Here is a 15,139-nt window from a genome sequence, read left to right on the forward strand (position 1 = left end):
TTAACCCACCGTGCTACAACCTCAGCTCCCATTGAAGGCTTTTCAGTCAAGGAACAGCTTTCCCTGAGTTTCCCTTTTTGAAGACGCCTCCTGGCTGCTCTGCAAAGGGTCGAAGCGTGGAGACCAGGTGAGGACAGCCTACCGCGTGATGACAGCTTGAACCGGGCTGATGGCCAGAGACACAGGTGGAGAGGATTTGAAAGCCGTTTGCAAGTTGATGGGGGTGGTGCACCTGGAGCTGAGAGAGGCAAGCACTGAGAGGTGGGAAGGCTGGGGACAGAGGGAAGCAGTGGCCGCTCGCATCACTGGGCACACGCAGGAGGGAGGACGGAGGCCAGAGTCCTTGGGAAGAAGGAGAGAGCTCCTCTCTGCTGTGCCGGAACCAGACCAGTGGACGGTACCCGGAGAAAGGCGTCAGACCCCGAGGTTTGTCTTGACATGGTGGAGGCTTTTCAGTGGGCAATACTGGAGCACAGTGTTACTGACAATGATCCAGCAGAGAGAGAAAAACCCGAAGGCTGCATTCTGGAGAGGTTTCCAGGCTCGCCCCGTGGCTAAGCAGAAGCTGGTAGTCCATAAGATGTTCCTTGTTGCAACAAGGGAGAGATGGAAAATGTGGATTAGATGTGGGTGGACCTGGGGAAGCCAGGGTGGAAAGATCAGGGCAGTTCTGTCTGAATCGTTCTAGTTTGTTCTGTTCTGTATTAGATGAGAAACATGAAGGCTCAGAGATCCGTGAACTTGCCTGAGGTCACGTGCACTGGAAGGGGCTGAGCTGGAACTTCTGATTCCAGGCCTTTCCTCACCCGGGTCGCCTTCTCTGCTGTTCCTTCCCCTCCGCAGTGTGGTGCCCGTGAACAATAATTTGTGCAACCGGCAGCGCGGCGAACCTCTCCGCCGCGGGTTAGCTGCTTGCACTTGTTGGTCCTGCCATAGACGGCAGTAAATGCCACAGGCCCTGAAATGCCCTTTCTCTGTTTCCATCCATAATCCAGCTGCTGTTTCCTTTCACGGCACCATAATCTAAAGAGAAACCTGCGATGCTCTCCGCAGTGGCTGGGGCAGAGCAGGTGGACGGAGGGCGGAAGGTTCTAGCAGCATCTTCGCCGGTGAGGGCTGTGTCAGGCCCAGGGTCTCCCTCTCATTCACCAGCCTCCGGAGCCCTACTCCTTTATCCTGGAAAGTGGCTGCAGGAGTGCAATGTGGCTGAAGTGTGGCTGGGGAGGTGTCCTAAGGTTCCCAGCACTGGAACAATTCTTTCATTTTTTTTTTTTTTTTAATTTATTTGAGAGACAGAGCGAGCTCCTATCTACTGGTTCATTTCTCCAACTGCCTGTAGTGGCTGCGGCTGGGCCAGGCTAAAGCTGGAGCCAGAAACAAAAGCCAGGGACCCAAAAACTGGAGCCATCACCTGCTCGCCCAGGGTCTGCCATAACAAGGAGCCAGAGTCGCGAGCCAGAGCCAGGTGTCAAAGCCAGGCTCTCTGGTGTGGGATAGGGGCCTCTGTGCAGGGGTCTTCACTACCAGGCCAAATGCCCGCTCCCACTTCTTCCAACTCTTGCCGTGTCGGAGTCCAGGGCTGAGCGACTTCAGCTGCAGCTTAGCCTGCAGGCTCTGACACCTGCGCACCTCCCCGCCCTCCTCCCCTTCCCCCCGTCTTGTCCCAGCTGTATCCTAAAGTAGATGCCTTCATGTGTGTTGATTCATGGCTAACATGTCTTCTCTCTCAGCATGCATCCCGGGGAAACTGGCCTCATTTATTATCCGAATCCCGGCATTAAAAGAAATCCAGATGTCTTTCCCTGGGACCCTTAACTCCTTCGCGCTGTTGCTCTGTCCCAGCACGGAAGCCTCCCTAGTGAACCTGGCTTCTAGGCAGTGTTCTGCAGGTGAAGAGGGGGATTCTTGGCCTACAGCAGGGTTTCCAGACATACAGTGTGCCTGTCAGTTCTTAGCCACTCCCTTTTGTTGATATTTTTAACATGGGAAGAGAAACGGTTTTGACTGTCAAATTTCTCTGACCACAATTGTCCTGGCTCCATCCCAAGGCTGCGGGATTTCCCCCTGGAGAACCCAGGGCAGGCATCCAGGTTTGCATGTGCTCAAACTGGAGGGGCGCTCCGTTTGAAGCAGGGGGTAGCTGAGCACCAGGCACCGAATGGGCACACGTGAGGCCTGTGTGAAAACCAGTTTGCTTGGTTTCTTCATTAGGCAACGTGCGCAGGCAGAGGGAGTGTCAGGTTCCAATGCCCACTGATACTGCCTCCTCCCACCCTGATGCACCAGCAGCCCCACAGCCCCGCCCAGCCTCAGCACCAGTGGGCGGGGCACTGGGGAAAAACCCCAGCACTTCTTCAAGCAGCTTCTGCTACCCCGCCTTACAGAAGGGCCTCCCTCCCCATGTCAGTCGGTCAGTCGAATCTGGTCATGTCTCCATGCCTGACACCCACTGCCTAATTAGGAGAGAGGCCATCTCTTGCCAGGACCATTGCAGTAGCCTCTTGTTGACCTCCTTGTCACCCACTTGGTGTCTAAGGCACATCACAGCGAGAATGATGTTTCCACCTGGGATTCGCCCGCTGCCTCTCTCAGAGGCTTCCTACTGCTCTCAAGTCTGAGCCGCCCAGGGCCGTTGGAGGAGGCCTTCTCCCACTTGGGGGTGCATCAGGTCACCTGGGCCTGGCAAAATGCACGTTCTGGTTCAATCCGCCTGGAATTGGACCTGCAGTTCTGCATATCTAACAAGCGCTCATCTGGGCGCTCCAGTGGGAGGAGCCAAGACCTGGAGGACCCTTCGAGTCTCCTTAGGCTCATCTTCCGCCACCTTCTGCAGCTCTGGTGCAAACACGCTGTGCTTATCCCAGTTCCCAATGCGCCGCGCTCGCACCCCTACACAGCCTTTGTCTATGCTGCTGTCACTCCAGGGAGCCCGACTTACGCTGGCTCCTCCCACTTCCGGTGGGTGGCATTGGTGCAGTCTCTTCCTACAGGACACCTTCTCCAATTCTCTAAGCACAGGAAACTAAGAGGGGAGCACCTTTGTGGCCTGGCAGTGGGATGGCGTAGAGGGGAAGGATGGTGACAGTCTGCTGGTCTAGTGACAAGGACAAAGAGGTGAGAGCACTGGGGTGTGAGAGATACAGGGTAGGGCGAGCTGTTAACTCCCAGAGTTCTATGAAGGTTCAATGAAGAAAGGTTTGCGCCCCCTGGGCAGCTGTCTGATGAGTACTGTTGGCAAATAGTGCCTTGGGCTATTCCCGTGTTCTAGAGTTACCGAAGTGAGGACGCAGCCTGCCTGGGACCCTCTGGACAAGGTCAACTCACACCCATGTGCATTTGCAGGCCAACCAGCAGGCGAGGTCGTCTGAGCAGGCGAGATCAAGACGAGAACTTTTTTGAGTTTTTTCCTCCCCAACATAGCTTGAAAGAGTTATGGACATGTGTCTCCACTGTAGGAGTCTTCCTTCCTTCCTGATGTCTTGAAGAAAATCTTGTCCTTCTCTTAGTCACTTCTGTGTCCCCTTGGTCCTGCTCCCATCGGTGTGAGCTATGCGTTTTCTTCCTGTGCAGACTGGAAGGCTGCTGTGCCTCGGCTGGAGAAGTCCAGGCTTCAGCTGGAATGCGCCTGCGAGGATTCCAGCCCCAGCCTCTCCGGGCCCTCCAGGCAGCTGCGAATGGAATCTGAGACATGTGACGCTGCGTGGTCACCGTGTCCTGGTCGGACCTATTCAGCCATGTGATCGTGGCTTGGGTAGGAGCAGTGCCAGCTAAGTCTGGCAGAAGTAGAGCAACGTCAGTTACAGGGTAAACAAGGTCAGCAGTCAGGGAAGGGGGCCAGGCAAAGGGCGAAAAGCACGTGACACACGGAGGGATCTAACGTCACTGCATGTTGCTCCAACCGAAAAATCCTCCGCCCTCCAACTTCATGAGACGCCTACTAGAACTTCCCTCTGAACCTTATTTCCTCTTTTGCTTAAAGCGGCCTCCGCGCCTGCCCCGCCACCTGCCTCCCTGCCCCGCCCCCTGAAGTTTCCAGTTTGTTCTGCGGTGTCATAGTTACAGATGTTGAGCGGTTGGCCTGTGCAAAACAGATAAGGACCTTAGTTTATTAAACTGCCAAGTTGAGTGAGAGATTCCCTGCACCAATACCTGGGAGGCGCTGCAGGAGGGGAAGTAGTAGGAAACTTTGAAAAATAAATTCTTTTCCTCTGCACAGTAGGAAATTGCATGCTTTGCCTTGAGGAAAATTGGCAGGAATAGTGGGCTGGTGTGTGGCACAGCGGGTTAAGCCGCCACTCGCTACAGTGGCGTCCCATATCAGAGCATTGTGTCACGTCCCAACTGTTCCACTTCTGAGCAAGCTCCCTGCTAACGCGCCTAGGGTGGCCTGCGGGCTTGTGTCCCTTGTGGGAGACTCGGGTGGGATTCCTAGTTTCTGGCTTTGGCCTGGCACAGCCCTGGCTGTTGTGGCCATGTGGGGGGTGAGCCTGTGGATGGATGATTCTCTCTCTCTCTCTCTCTCTCTCTCTGTCCTTGTCACTCTGCCTTTCAAATCAATCACTCTTTTTTAAAAACAGGAAAATGTACAGGGATGGATTTGGTAAACCATGGAAGAATGTAATCCAAACGCAGGGCAGAATGGATTAAGCAAGAGCAGTTAGAATAGCTCAGTGATTACTCTGTAAGCAGACTTTGAACCCTATTTACAATGTTTGAAAATGCATGGTCCTATTCTCTAAGTCCATGTTCTAATCTCCATTCCCTGTCTTTCTCTGCCCCCTGGTGGATACAGTGCCAAACAGCAAGGTCCAGAAGCTGGCTAGAAAAAAGCCAAGAGGCAGGAGAGGGAATGAGAAGGCACTCTGTCATGCAGGGACCCGTACTCTTTACCTTTAATCTTCATGGTATCCTGGAGGACAAATAAGTGTATTTTCAGCTAAATATCAAACTAGTGATTCCAAAACATGGAACTAATATACAAGGGTCTTTATGTCTACCACCATACCGCCCTGAACGTGGCTGACCTTGTCTAAAAACCTCATGAAAAATATGTTTTATGAAAAAAAAAATGAATTTCAATTTTCTTGCACCAAAATAACCTCATCCTTTAATTCGGTTTTATTCCTTCTCACTTTTTGGAGCCGCCTCGTATTCCCCAGGGAAACGTCTGTGCCCACTCACTCACTTTTTCCCAAGCACCCAGGAGTCATGGAGCACTCTCCTTCTGTGGTTTGTAGCATAAAAGCAGTAGGTCCCCCCTTGATCATGAGAATTATGACGTAACTGAAGGACTTGTCCCCAGGTGTCCTCCTGGGTTCTGAAGTCACCTGTTCCCCAGGATGTCTGGGGTTCCTCAGGGCCTTGCGGGCATCGCTCCAAGGACCTGCAGGGCTTCCAGCCCACTGCCTCCACTCCTGTGGTTCCAGCCACTTCCAGCACCCCTGCCTCCCCTGACCCCGAAGTCCAGCCTGCCTTCTTTGCTACCCCCAACCTCAAGACACGCTGACACCAGGAGGCTGGTGAGCTTGTGGTGGAGTGAGAACAGCGCATCACAGGCACCGCCTTGCGAAGGAAAGATCGGCCATGGCTTCCATAGACTGTGACTTGGCATTCCCCCAGGGAGTTCCCCATGGGCTGGATCCTGCCTGGGCTGTGGCTTCCCCTGTCTGCTCTTCTCTGTGGCCAGCCTCCTGCCCCCAATTTTCTGTTGTCCTAGGATGAGTTTTGCTGATCCCCTCCTCCCAGCGCACTCTCATGACATGGGCAGCACTGTGTGTGACCTGGCAGCACTGTGTGTGACCTTGGCAGCACTCTGCGTGACTTTGGCAGCACTGTGTGTAACCTGGCAGCACTGTGTGTGACCTGGGCAGCACTCTGTGTGACCTCAGCAGCACTGTGTGTGACCTGCTAGTACTCTGTGTGATCTGAGCAGCACTGTGTGTGACCTGGGCAGCACTGTGTGTGACCTGGGCAGCACTGTGTGTGACCTCGGCAGCACTGTGTGTGACCTGCTAGCACTCTGTGTGATCTGAGCAGCACTGTGTGTGACCTGAGCAGCACTGTGTGTGACCTGGGCAGCATTCTGTGTGACCTCGGCAGCACTGTGTGTGACCTGCTAGCACTCTGTGTGATCTGAGCAGCACTGTGTGTGACCCGGCAGCACTGTGTGTGACCTGGGCAGCACTGTGTTTCCCGGGCAGCACTCTGTGACCTGGGTACCACTGTGTGTGACCTGGGCAGCACTGTGTGACTGACCTTGCAGTGGAGGGAAAACGCTGGTTCATGGGAGGCCTCCCACAGGGTGTGAGTGCTGGCTGAGTGTTGCAGGCTACCTAGACAGGACCCAGAACAGTAAAGGGAGTGCTGTGTATAATTTCTGAGAGGTAGAAATGAGCCTCGTGCGTTTAGGGAACGGGATAAGCAAAGCACAGAGCTTTCCGTGAGACAGGAGTTCCGAGGAGAGACAGGAAGTCAGTCCCGGAGAGCCTGTGTCCCCCGTAATCGAGTCTCTGGCCTACACCTTGGCGGAGGCCACGGCCATGCCCTTCCAGTAAATGCCGATGCCATTTTGAACACAGCCATGCGTAAGGGAGCCTAAGGCCGCTGACTTCCCTCTCACACCTTTATTAGCTGGACACTGTTGTCTGCTTAAGAGTTGTTTCAAAATAATAAAGTCCATGGACACAGTTTGTGTGCCTGAGTCGTGCGTGTTCCGGTGGTGCTGACCGGCCAACTGGGGCACAGACACAGGGACACGGCTCTAGCTAGACCTGGCTGCGTTTTTAGGAAAAGAGTATAAAGTCTGACGCCTAGGTACAGAGATGGTAGATTAGCAAGAGAGAAAAGTTCAACACAGCGTGTTACAGTATCTAGTAACGTTTTATTTCCACCCAAGAGTGTCCCGCTGGGACTCACTGCCACCCGTGTCTGAGGCTGCGCCTGGCTTTCCCCTCGGAGACGGAGGCGTGGACCACGTGTGCTTCCTTCACCAAAGTCTTCCTTGCTCCCCGCCAAGCACCGTGCCTCTAACTCTATCAGCCCGTATCGATGTTTCAGGAACGGAAAACCGCGACATCTGCGTCTGTAAAACAATGCGTGACTTCAGGTCTGTAACAGGCTTTAAAGCAGAACATGCATTCTCTCCCTGCTTCTCCCGATGCTGCTCTGATTACAAGATTTTATAGTTTTACTCCCATTCATGTCTGCACAGACACCTGCACTCTGTGCCTAAGGGTCTCTCTTTTCGATTTACTTATTTTTAAAATGTTTGTTTATTTATTTGAAAGGCAGAGTTGGGGGGGAGAGACAGAGACAGAGACAGAGACAGAGAGAGAGATCTTCCATCTGTGGGTTTACTCCCCAGATGGCTGTAGAAGGGCACTTCCAAATGTCCATAGAAAGTGGAGGGGCGGGGCAGCCTGCCCAGGGGCCAGGGAGCCCAGGGAGCAGTCTGCAGAGGCAGCTTTACATCAGGTCCGGAGGCGCATTTTATGTCAGCTCACAGAGCGCACACACAACACCTAACTTCCATTACCCAGAATGCTCTCAATCAGCCAGTGTAAGGGACAGTAAGACAACAGAGAGAATGAGAACAAAAGAAAGACAACTTCCTTACTTGTGGGCTGGAAAAGATACGCAGACACTGAGGGATCTCATGGGATCTGAGGGTGCCATGGTAAACCTGCATTAGAACTGGGATCCAGATCTCCAGGACAGGATCAGCCCCATTCATTCATTCCCTCTCTCTCTCTGCCATGCCCCCATCCCCTTCTCTCACCTCTCTGTCCCTTGGACTTCATCTTGGACACAGGCTCTCTTCCCAGGAGAGAGGGCTTCCACACCATCCTGGCATTCACAGCCCCCAGTGGAAGCCCTCCGGATGGAGAACCCTTCCTGGCACCTGTGTCTCCTGCCCGGCAGAGCCCTGGCATGGACGCTACCTGCATTATGAGCTCATCCAGCTCAGGCATTGTGACCAGGGCTGGCCACCAAGGGGCTGTGCCTGTGTCCCTTGCCCTTCCTGGCCACGAGTAAGGGTGGTGGTTCGGGTCTCCTTGCCCCGCTAAAGAGACATGGTGTAGACACTTTCTCTGTTGCTGAGTAACCTGGCTGTCACCGGTTCTGCATGTCCACCCCGGTAGCACACGGTCCCCAGCAGACTTTAGCTGAGTACAAGGGCTCTCATCAGTTCGATAAAACACGTCAAAACATGTGCAGATTATTTATCACCACACCCAGTGAACCAAGTTTGACAAAAGCTGTGACACCTCTCTGAGGACGAGCAAAACTCCTTTACTTCACTGATATCAGATTTGGAGGGAGAAAGAAACCTTGGTTCTTGGGGGCTGGTGTATGGCACAGCGGGCTAAGACACTGCTTATGATGCCAGCATCCCATAGTTGAAGTGCCTGTTCAAGCCCTGGCTCCAAGCCAACTCCCTACTAACACACCTGAGAAACCAGCAGCATATGATCCAAGTACCTGGGCACCTGCCACCCCCGTGGTAGACCTGAATGGAGTTCTAGGCTTTTTAAAAAGATTTACTTTATTTTTTTGAAAGGCAGGTTAGAGAGAGGGAGGAATACAGACAGACACACACATGCACACACACACACACCCAGAGTAGAAGGGGAGAGAGAGAGAGACAGACAAAGAGAGAGGTCTTACATCTGCTGGTTCACTTCTTAAATAGCCACAATGGCAAGGGAAGTGCCAGGTAGAAGCGGGAACCAGGAGCTTTCTGGGCCTACCCTGTGGGAGAAGCAGCCTAAGCAGCTGGGTCATCTTTCACAGCTTTCCCAGGCACATTAGCAGGGAGCTGGATTGGAAGTGGAGCAGCCGAGACTCAAGCCAGCACCCACGTGGGATGCCAGCACTGCACCGCTGGCTGAACCCATTACACCACAGCGCCAGCCCCATTGGCTCCTGGCTTTAAACTGACCCTCCCTAGCTGTTGTGGCCATGTACGAAGTGAACCAGAGGATAGAAGATCAATCCCTCTCTGTCCGTGGATCTCTCAAAGAAATCAATCTTAAAAGGAACTGTTATGCCCAGATCGCTGAATCCCCAAGAAGTCACCAGAGACTCGATCTCACCGAAATGCAAAAGCAAGGTTTATTCTGGAAGTACAAGCCGCGGCAGGGACCTCATCTGACCAACCGAGGCAGCGGAGGTCAGAGGAAGGCCCCGAGCTTTGTTCGGGAGCGTTTTTAAAGGACAAAGCTGCAGGGTACAATCAGCGAGGGTTTGGGGTACAGGGCTACAGTGGATTGAAAGGTGCCTTTCCTGGTAGCTCTTGGTGGGATGAGGCTGATCCTGACTGGCTCAGGCCCAGGGTGTATCCTTATTTGGTAACTGCCCGTGGGCTGCTCTATCTTAAGTTCTGGTTTCCCTGGAATGTTTGCTTTTACAGGAACTTGGGCCTGCTCCAGTAAATGGAGGCACCTCGGCTCTTCAGAACTTAGGGGCCAGTGCTGTGGCATAGCAGGTAAAGCTGCCGCCTGTGACACTGGCATCCCATTTCAGGAGGCTAGTTTGAGTCCCAGCTGCTCTGCTTCTGATCCAGCTCCCTGCTAACGTGCCTGGGAAGGCAGAGGAAGATGGCCAACTACCTGGGGCATTGCCAACCGAGGGGAGACCTGGATGGAGTTTGGGTGCCTGCCTTCAGACTGGCCTAGTCTAAGCCATGGTAGCCATTTGTGAAGGGGCTAGGCAGGTGAACCAGTGAATGAAAGTTCTCTCTCTCCCCCCTCTTCTCTCTTTCTCCCTCCCTCTGTGTGTGTGTGTGTGTGTTTATTGTCTCCCTGTATCTGTGACTCCACCTTTTAAACAAATAGTTTTAAAAATAAAAACAGTCTAATAAGACATTTCCTTAGGAGTTTCCTTTGGGATTTACACGGAATTGAATTCTTGGGGCGGTGCCCACAGAGATTCCACTGCCTCATTTTAGTCCAGCGTGGACAAGATAGGACTTTGCACAGCATGTTCAGGCTACTGCTGAGCAGAGCTGGGGGACACAGAGTCCTCAGGCCACCACTTACCTCGCGGGAGATGAATTCTCTAAACCCAGGTGGGTCTGCAAGGCTCCCACCAGCACTGGGGAGGAGCGATGAGAATGAGAGCTGTGGTGTCTCTCGTCCTTGGCGACGCTGCTCTGCAGGCCGGATGGGAACTGAGTTTTTCCTCGAACTGGGTTACTTGAAGGGACTTGGAAAACCTCGTGGAAATGGAAATAAAGGATGAGCTTCTTGTTGCAGTGTTTGAAATTCATGCAGAGGAGAGGGTATACAAAACATTCACAGGAAAAGTATGTTAAGCACAAACTATGCACAGGTTTTCAAAGGTTTTTGCACCTAAATAAATTTTGAATTATTTATCTGGTGAGGTTTTGGTAGTATCCCGAGTTTCATCTTTATTTGATCTGCCTTCAAAAACTCCAACCTTATTACAAAGATGAGTTTTTACCTGTGCTTAATGGAAAACAGTCCCCACAGTCTTCATACTTTAATTTTTTTGACTTTTGTAGCAAAACTGTAGTGAGAATTCCTGGGGTGCTGGTTCTTCCCTCCCAGCCTCGAGGAGGAGGTGACCAGCACTGCAGGAAATCACGGAGAAATCGCACTGTGCAGTGTCCCTGGACATCTTGGAGGTGGGGGTCATCTCCCCAGGGAGGGTTCCTCTCCCAAGAGGGCTTGGGCAGTCGGCACAGAGGGACCATCATGTGTTCCTGGGCCCACGGCTATGCTGGGCCCTAGGAGCTCCTCAAGAACTGCAGGAGACACCGATCCACCTGCTGTGTGGGGGCAGGGGTTACCGGGCTCACTTCCTACCTGAGATGAGCTTGTAGCTTCCTCGGGAGAAACACTGGTCCTGAGGGCTCAGCACGAGGCTGTCCCAAGGAGACAGAGCTGAGGCTGTGATGCGGCCATCGTCTCGTCGTAGTTCCGGGCTGTACAGGTCCTGAGGGGAGTCTCTCCTTTTTTTCTAAGTTGTATTCTATTCGCGTGAGAGTGAAGAGGGGAAAGAGACAGTGTTAGTGAGAGAGAGGGAGAGGAAGCTAGGGAGCTCCTCCATCCTCTGATAGAGCCCATAAATGACCTCCAGGCCTTGGCCAGGCTGAAGCCAGGAGCCAGGAGTTTTGGTTGTTGTTGTGACAGGAGTCCCAAAACCCCAAGTCCTGGCAGAGCCTCGATTCCTCCCTACCGGGTGGAGGACAGTCTCAGAGGATGTAGCTTTCTCGGCTGCCTCTGATTGGGCCTTCCATGTTTGGACTGCATGGACCCCACTACCTTCTGGGCTTCCAGTGTTTCTGCCAAGAAATCTGAGGATGACTTAGGGGGAAAGGGTGACAAAGCCACCTTCCTCTCAGCTCTGGAGATGCTAACAGTGTACCTGGCAGTGTCTTGGGCAGCAGAACACTTGTCGCGTTTACCAAGGCCAGAGATGTTGTTCCATCATTCTGAGTCCCATCACTCAGAGAGTAAAGACAAAGGAGAGGATATACTAAGTGGAGACACTAGGAGGTCTTCAAAAGACACAACTGATCATCATATTGAAACTAGGCATGAGAAGGCCACCGAAGCAATCTACAGGTTGGAGTTTCTCAACAATTAAGTATCCAGCCCTATCACCAACCTAGGCCAAAAACTCTTTGGGTATCGTTTTAATTTAATTGGAAGATTCTCAAGAAAACCCCTGTGGATGAACTACAGCTCCCATTGGTCCATTTCTTGCTCTGACTTCATAAGGCACCACTGTTAGGAAAGTTGTATTATTACACAGTCCCTGGCTGGGCTGTGATTGGTCCATTTCTTGCTCTGATCTCACAAGGCGCCATTCTGTGAGGTGAGCCCCCAAAAAGTATATATAGTCACTGCGGGGGCCTAGATTTTCGTCCGCCTTACCCAGAGAGCACTCTCTTTGTGATCTGTGTAACTAGGACCGCAACTAGCCCTTTGCGCTCATTGCTGTTGCTTGTGCTTTTTCTTGGTTGTTTGTTTCTGGGTCTATTTGGTTTTTGCTTTTTCCCCATTTTGGTTAGTTTGTTGTTTTCCTCCTCGTTGTTGTTTTGCCCATTTGGCCTTTTTTTTGCAGTTTTCTTTATTTTGGCTTCCCCCACTCTAGTCAGCTAGCACACTCAGAAGTATCAGCGTTCGAGGATTTAGTGGCTTTTCCTCTTTGTTGTTTTCTGCTTTATTGAGATAGAATTGTGGCTTTGCCTCTAGAGTAGTGAGAGTAGTTGGTGCTGTGTCTTAGTCAGCTGGGTAGTCAGTCCCCCGTGGTCCCTTTGTGTTGTAGGTAGTGCAGTGAGGGTCCGTGATTAGCTAGTGTGTGTCGAGCGAGTTAGGGAGTCAGAGAGCGTAGTTAGGTGACGGGCATCATGGAAGGCCCCTTGGACTTCCATCCTCCTCTGGACGGGTTCCGCTTCGTGGACGTGCTCGGCCGGGGCAGCTTCGGCCTGGTGAAGCTGGCCCGGCACCTGGCGTCCGGCAAGTACGTGGCCGTAAAGATCCTCCTGCAAGACGCCTCTCCCAGCAGCCCGCTGTCCGCGCAGGCGGAAGCGGTCATCCTGAGGAGCCTGCGGCACGAGAACATCGTGCGGCTGCTGGTGGAGCGGCACACCAGGACGCACCTGTTCCTGGTCATGGAGCTGGCGACCAAGGGCTCGCTGGAGAGCTACGTGCTTGAGCAGGGCGGCCTGGCCGAGGCCGAGGCCAGGACCCTGTTCGGCCAGGCGCTGGCCGCCGTGAGCTACTGCCATGGCCAGCGCGTGGTGCACCGGGACCTCAAGCTGGGCAACCTGCTGCTGGATGCCCACCTGAACCTCAAGCTGGCGGACTTCGGCCTGAGCCTGCGGCTGGAGCAGGGCACGCTGGTAAGGGGCTTCTGGGGGACCCCCGAGTACTGCGCCCCCGAGCTTTTCCTCGGGGAGGCCTATGACCCCTTTAAGGCCGACCTGTGGAGCCTGGGGGTGGTGCTGTTTGCCATGCTGGCGGCCAAGCTGCCCTTCCGCGGGAAGGACACGGAGGAGGTACAGGACACGGTGCTGTGTGGCTGCTACGTGCTGCCGCGTGCCGTCAGCCCGGCCCTGCAGGAGCTGCTGGCCTGGCTGCTCACTGTCGACGCCTCGGGGAGGCCCAGTGCGGAGGACGCCAGGACCCACTGGTGGTTCGGCCCCAGCCGAGAAGCCGCCCAGGAGGAGGAGGAGGACGCCGTCACCCTGCTGCAGCCCCTGGGCGTTCCCCGGGACTCGGAGGCCAAGGAGTACCTGGCGGGCCTCGGCCTGCTGCCAGGCACGGGGACCGAGGGGACGCCAGGCCCTCAGCCCTGTGGCCCCGAGGCCCTGCCCGAGTCCTCACAGGGCGGGGAGCAGCACCACATAGAGAAGGACCCCTTGTCTCTGGTGTCAGTGTCCTGTGACAGCATGTCCGTCGATGTTTCCTCCGCACGAAGCGACTCCTCCGAGGCCTCCAGTGAGTCTTGCCCTCCCCCCTGCCTCGGGGCCTCCAGGAGCTGAGCCCAAGGCCCCCTGAGGTGACCCCACTCTTGACTCTCTCCTACCAGGCCAGCCACAGCAAGAATGGAGCCCAGGATCCAGCACCGCCCCCGACTCCTCCCAGGCCTCCAGTGAGTCTTGCCCTCTCCCCACATCCCCTGCCACTTCGGGGCCTCCAGGAGCTGAGCCCAAGGCCCCCTGAGGTGACCCACACTTGACTCTCTCCTACCAGGCCAGCCACAGCAAGAATGGAGCCCAGGATCCAGCACCGCCCCCAACTCCTCCCAGGCCTCCAGTGAGTCTTGCCCTCTCCCCACATCCCCTGCCACATCGGGGCCTCCAGGAGCTGAGCCCAAGGCCCCCAGAGGTGACCCACTCTTGACTCTCTCCTACCAGGCCAGCCACAGCAGCAGTGGAGCCCTGCTCCCAGCGCAGCCCCTGACTCCTCCCAGGCCTCCAGTGAGTCTTGCCCTCTCCCCACATCCCCTGCCACATCGGGGCCTCCAGGAGCTGAGCCCAAGGCCCACGGAGGTGACCCCACACTTGACTCTCTCCTACCAGGCCAGCCTCAGCAGCAGTGGAGCCCTGCTCCCAGCACAGCCCCCGACTCCTCCCAGGCCTCCAGTGAGTCTTGCCCTCTCCCCACATCCCCTGCCACTTCGGGGCCTCCAGGAGCTTAGCCCAAGGCCCCCGGAGGTGACCCACTCTTGACTCTCTCCTACCAGGCCAGCCACAGCAGCAGTGGAGCCCTGCTCCCAGCACCGCCCTTCAGCCAGCCTCCAAAGCGTCGCCCTCCAGCCCCAGTGCCAGGAGCCAAGTGGACCTCCCACAGCCAGAAGCCGCCGCAGCAGCCCATGAGCCCGAGGACTCTGGGACCGCAGCCACCGCTGACAGCACAGACACCAAGGCCAGCGCCCAGGGCAAGAGGCAGGGCCGGCGCGGGGTCGGCAGGAGGATCCTCCGGTTCCTGCTGAGGGCATGCTGCATCCTGCCGTCCCGAGGGAGCAGCCCTGGCCGCTGCTGCAGAGTGGTCCCCAAGTAGCCTCGCTCAGCCCCAGCCACCAGGAGCAATCCGCGGGCTGAGCCCACTGAACATTTTTCTTTTCTAAGCATTTGCAAATGCTTCCCATGAATAAACTTCACCATGTGTGCATGGCTTTGGTCCCGTGTAATGTTTGGGTCCCTGTGTGCACCTTGGGGAGGTGAAGGAGGTACGGGCAGGTGGCTCTCACAGAAAGACAGACGCTGGGTGATCTCCCTGTGTGGGGATCACAGAAGGGGTGACATCATAGAAGTAGAGCCTAGAGTGATGGATCCCTGAGCCTGGGCCGGGGGAGGAGGGAGGGAGAGTCAGAGCTTCCATAGTGGCACAGGCACACGGGGGTCGGGGTCTGATGAAAAGTTGACGAACCAGGAGAAGAAGAAAATGGATCCGAAGCGCTGATGCCTCCTGGACCCTGGGGTGAAGCTGAACTTGACGCCCTAGCCTGCCAGGGCTTTCCGGGGAGAAGCCCATGAACTCTTTTCATTCTCTAAACCTGCTTGCGGGGAGCTTGTCTTATTTCCATCCAGAATGCTGAAACTCTTCCTGTCTTCATAGCTGGGAAGTTTCCTTTTTCAGGCCTGCTAACACAGAGGTTTCAC

General features: G+C 54.8%; 1 protein-coding gene across 1 annotated transcript; it reads left to right on the plus strand.

Annotated features, from left to right (window-relative positions):
- Nucleotides 1-12,379: 12,379 nt before the first annotated feature.
- LOC133775050 (MAP/microtubule affinity-regulating kinase 3-like) lies at nucleotides 12,380-14,537 on the plus strand. Its single transcript, XM_062213148.1, has 5 exons — nucleotides 12,380-13,139; nucleotides 13,293-13,472; nucleotides 13,564-13,626; nucleotides 13,728-13,790; nucleotides 14,281-14,537. The coding sequence occupies exons 1-5, from the start codon at nucleotides 12,380-12,382 to the stop codon at nucleotides 14,535-14,537; spliced, it is 1,323 nt and encodes a 440-aa protein (XP_062069132.1).
- Nucleotides 14,538-15,139: the final 602 nt, after the last annotated feature.

This window comes from Lepus europaeus, chromosome 16 (genome assembly GCF_033115175.1).
Source record: "Lepus europaeus isolate LE1 chromosome 16, mLepTim1.pri, whole genome shotgun sequence".
NCBI lineage: Eukaryota > Metazoa > Chordata > Mammalia > Lagomorpha > Leporidae > Lepus > Lepus europaeus.